At 35.0% G+C, this 1,836-nt stretch overlaps 1 protein-coding gene across 1 annotated transcript in view; it reads right to left on the minus strand.

The window, feature by feature from the left end:
- ING3 (inhibitor of growth family member 3) overlaps positions 1 to 1,836 on the minus strand; it is a 52,157-nt gene that overhangs the window by 44,148 nt on the left and 6,173 nt on the right. Inside the window, exon 3 of the mRNA XM_007952810.2 lies at positions 488 to 588. Within this exon, the coding sequence (XP_007951001.1) occupies positions 488 to 588 (101 nt within the window). The remainder of the gene's footprint in view (positions 1 to 487; positions 589 to 1,836) is intronic.

Consider the following 1,836-nt stretch of genomic DNA (forward strand, 5'->3'; position numbering starts at 1 on the left):
CACTCCTCGGAAGGAAGGTTGGGCAATCCTACTTCCGTAGTGATACTGCCTCGGAAACCCAAGGAGGGGTCGCTATGAGTCGGGTTTGACTCGCCAGCACGTAACAACAACAACAACAACAAGCAACATATGATACATACCACAAGTGCTGATGATTTCTGACCCCAGTTTGTGCCTAAAACTATCTATCTCTAAGGACAAGGCAAATCTAATTACCTATACCAAAAAACCTACAGCTGGATTAAAAAATATTCAAATAGAAAATTAAGAAAAAAGCATTTTTTAAGGTTCCATAATTTTCTAATAAGTCATTATTACTGAAACAATGTTTTTCAATTACCAAAATGCTCCAACGATTGCAAATGCCTCAGACTTTAAAACACAATAAATTGTTTACATTCTCAACAAGCATTCGTAATTTTCCCTTATCTCCATATCCAGGTAACAGGGTCGCAGCATTTACTGATCAATAGTCAGGGTATCGTACTTTTTTGATAGATGTCATTTGTTCCTCTCTCCATTCGGGTTTGTTTTTCTTTGCATTCATAAAGAATTCACTAACTCTTTGTTCTAGTTGATCCATTGCATCTGCAACATAACAAAAATTTTATGTTTGTTTAGATGGCCAAGTTCATACACTGAATATACTTAGTATGGGCAAAGAAAACACGTATCTGACAACACATACTCCTTTCACGTGGACAGTAACTTAAGTAGGTCAGGCTTTAATTGTGTAAATATATAATTCCTTGATTACCTTACTAAAAAAAAAAAGTTGCAACTTTTCCTACTGATAATTTATTTCTGTTATTGTCATTTCAAATTCTTTTGCCAAAAGTCAAGTAGAGTCAACAACAGAGATTGTTTTTCAACTGCTGAGCCTTGGGGTCAAAAGCTTTGGGTATTAAATAGGCCAAATGTGCCAAAACACACTCACTGATTGATAGCACCACTAGTGAATCCTCACACTTCTATTCATAAGAAAAAATAGTAAAAAGATTTTAATATCTTGCTACATGGTATTAAAGGAGCTCTCATGGTACAGTGGTTAAGGCATTTGGCTGCTAACCAAAAAGGTCGGTTGTTCCAACCTACCAGCTGCTCCATAGAGGAACGACGAGGCAGTCTGCTTCCATAAAGACTGACAGCCTTGGAAACCCAATGGGGGTCTCTATGAGTCAGAATCAACTCACTCACAGTGAGTTTGATTTTTTTATATATTTTTTTATATATTGGTATTAAGTATCTTGTTCTCTCTTATCATAAATGAATGTAACAGGTACAACCATTTGTTCATTTAATACACTATGCTAGTTATTCTAGATAAGTTTTCCTCAACGTGTGTGCCAGGAATAATTATCGCACTTGATGCATTATAAAAGAAAAATACATAAATAAAAGGGTTTCTGTTGTCACATAACTTAAGGAAAATCTTTGTTCAAATCTCCTTTTGGAGATTCACAGTACCTAACAGCTTTTTAAAGACTCTGAGACGTTTCACTGTTTGAGAAAAAAAAAAAAAACAAACATTAAGTATCTTCCTTTTTTTAAATAAGCATTTCCTAAACTTATTTGACAGAGGTCTCTTTTGTTAACCCATTTATCTACTAAGGTTAGAAAATTCTAATCATTGTTAAAAACAATACAAGTTTAAAAAGCATATAATTTATAATGATGTAAAGTTGTAAAATACTCTTTATTTAATGCCTACCTTGTCTCAGGTACTATACTGTGTAACTTAACAATGTTGTTGTTGTTGTTATGTGCCGTCGAGTCGGCCCCGACTCATAGCGACCCCTCCTTGGGTTTCCGAGGCAGTATCACTACAGAAGTAGG

The sequence above is a fragment of the Orycteropus afer genome, unplaced genomic scaffold (genome assembly GCF_000298275.1).
Source record: "Orycteropus afer afer isolate SDZICR_OR568_19922 unplaced genomic scaffold, OryAfe1.0 scaffold00359, whole genome shotgun sequence".
Taxonomy (NCBI): domain Eukaryota; kingdom Metazoa; phylum Chordata; class Mammalia; order Tubulidentata; family Orycteropodidae; genus Orycteropus; species Orycteropus afer.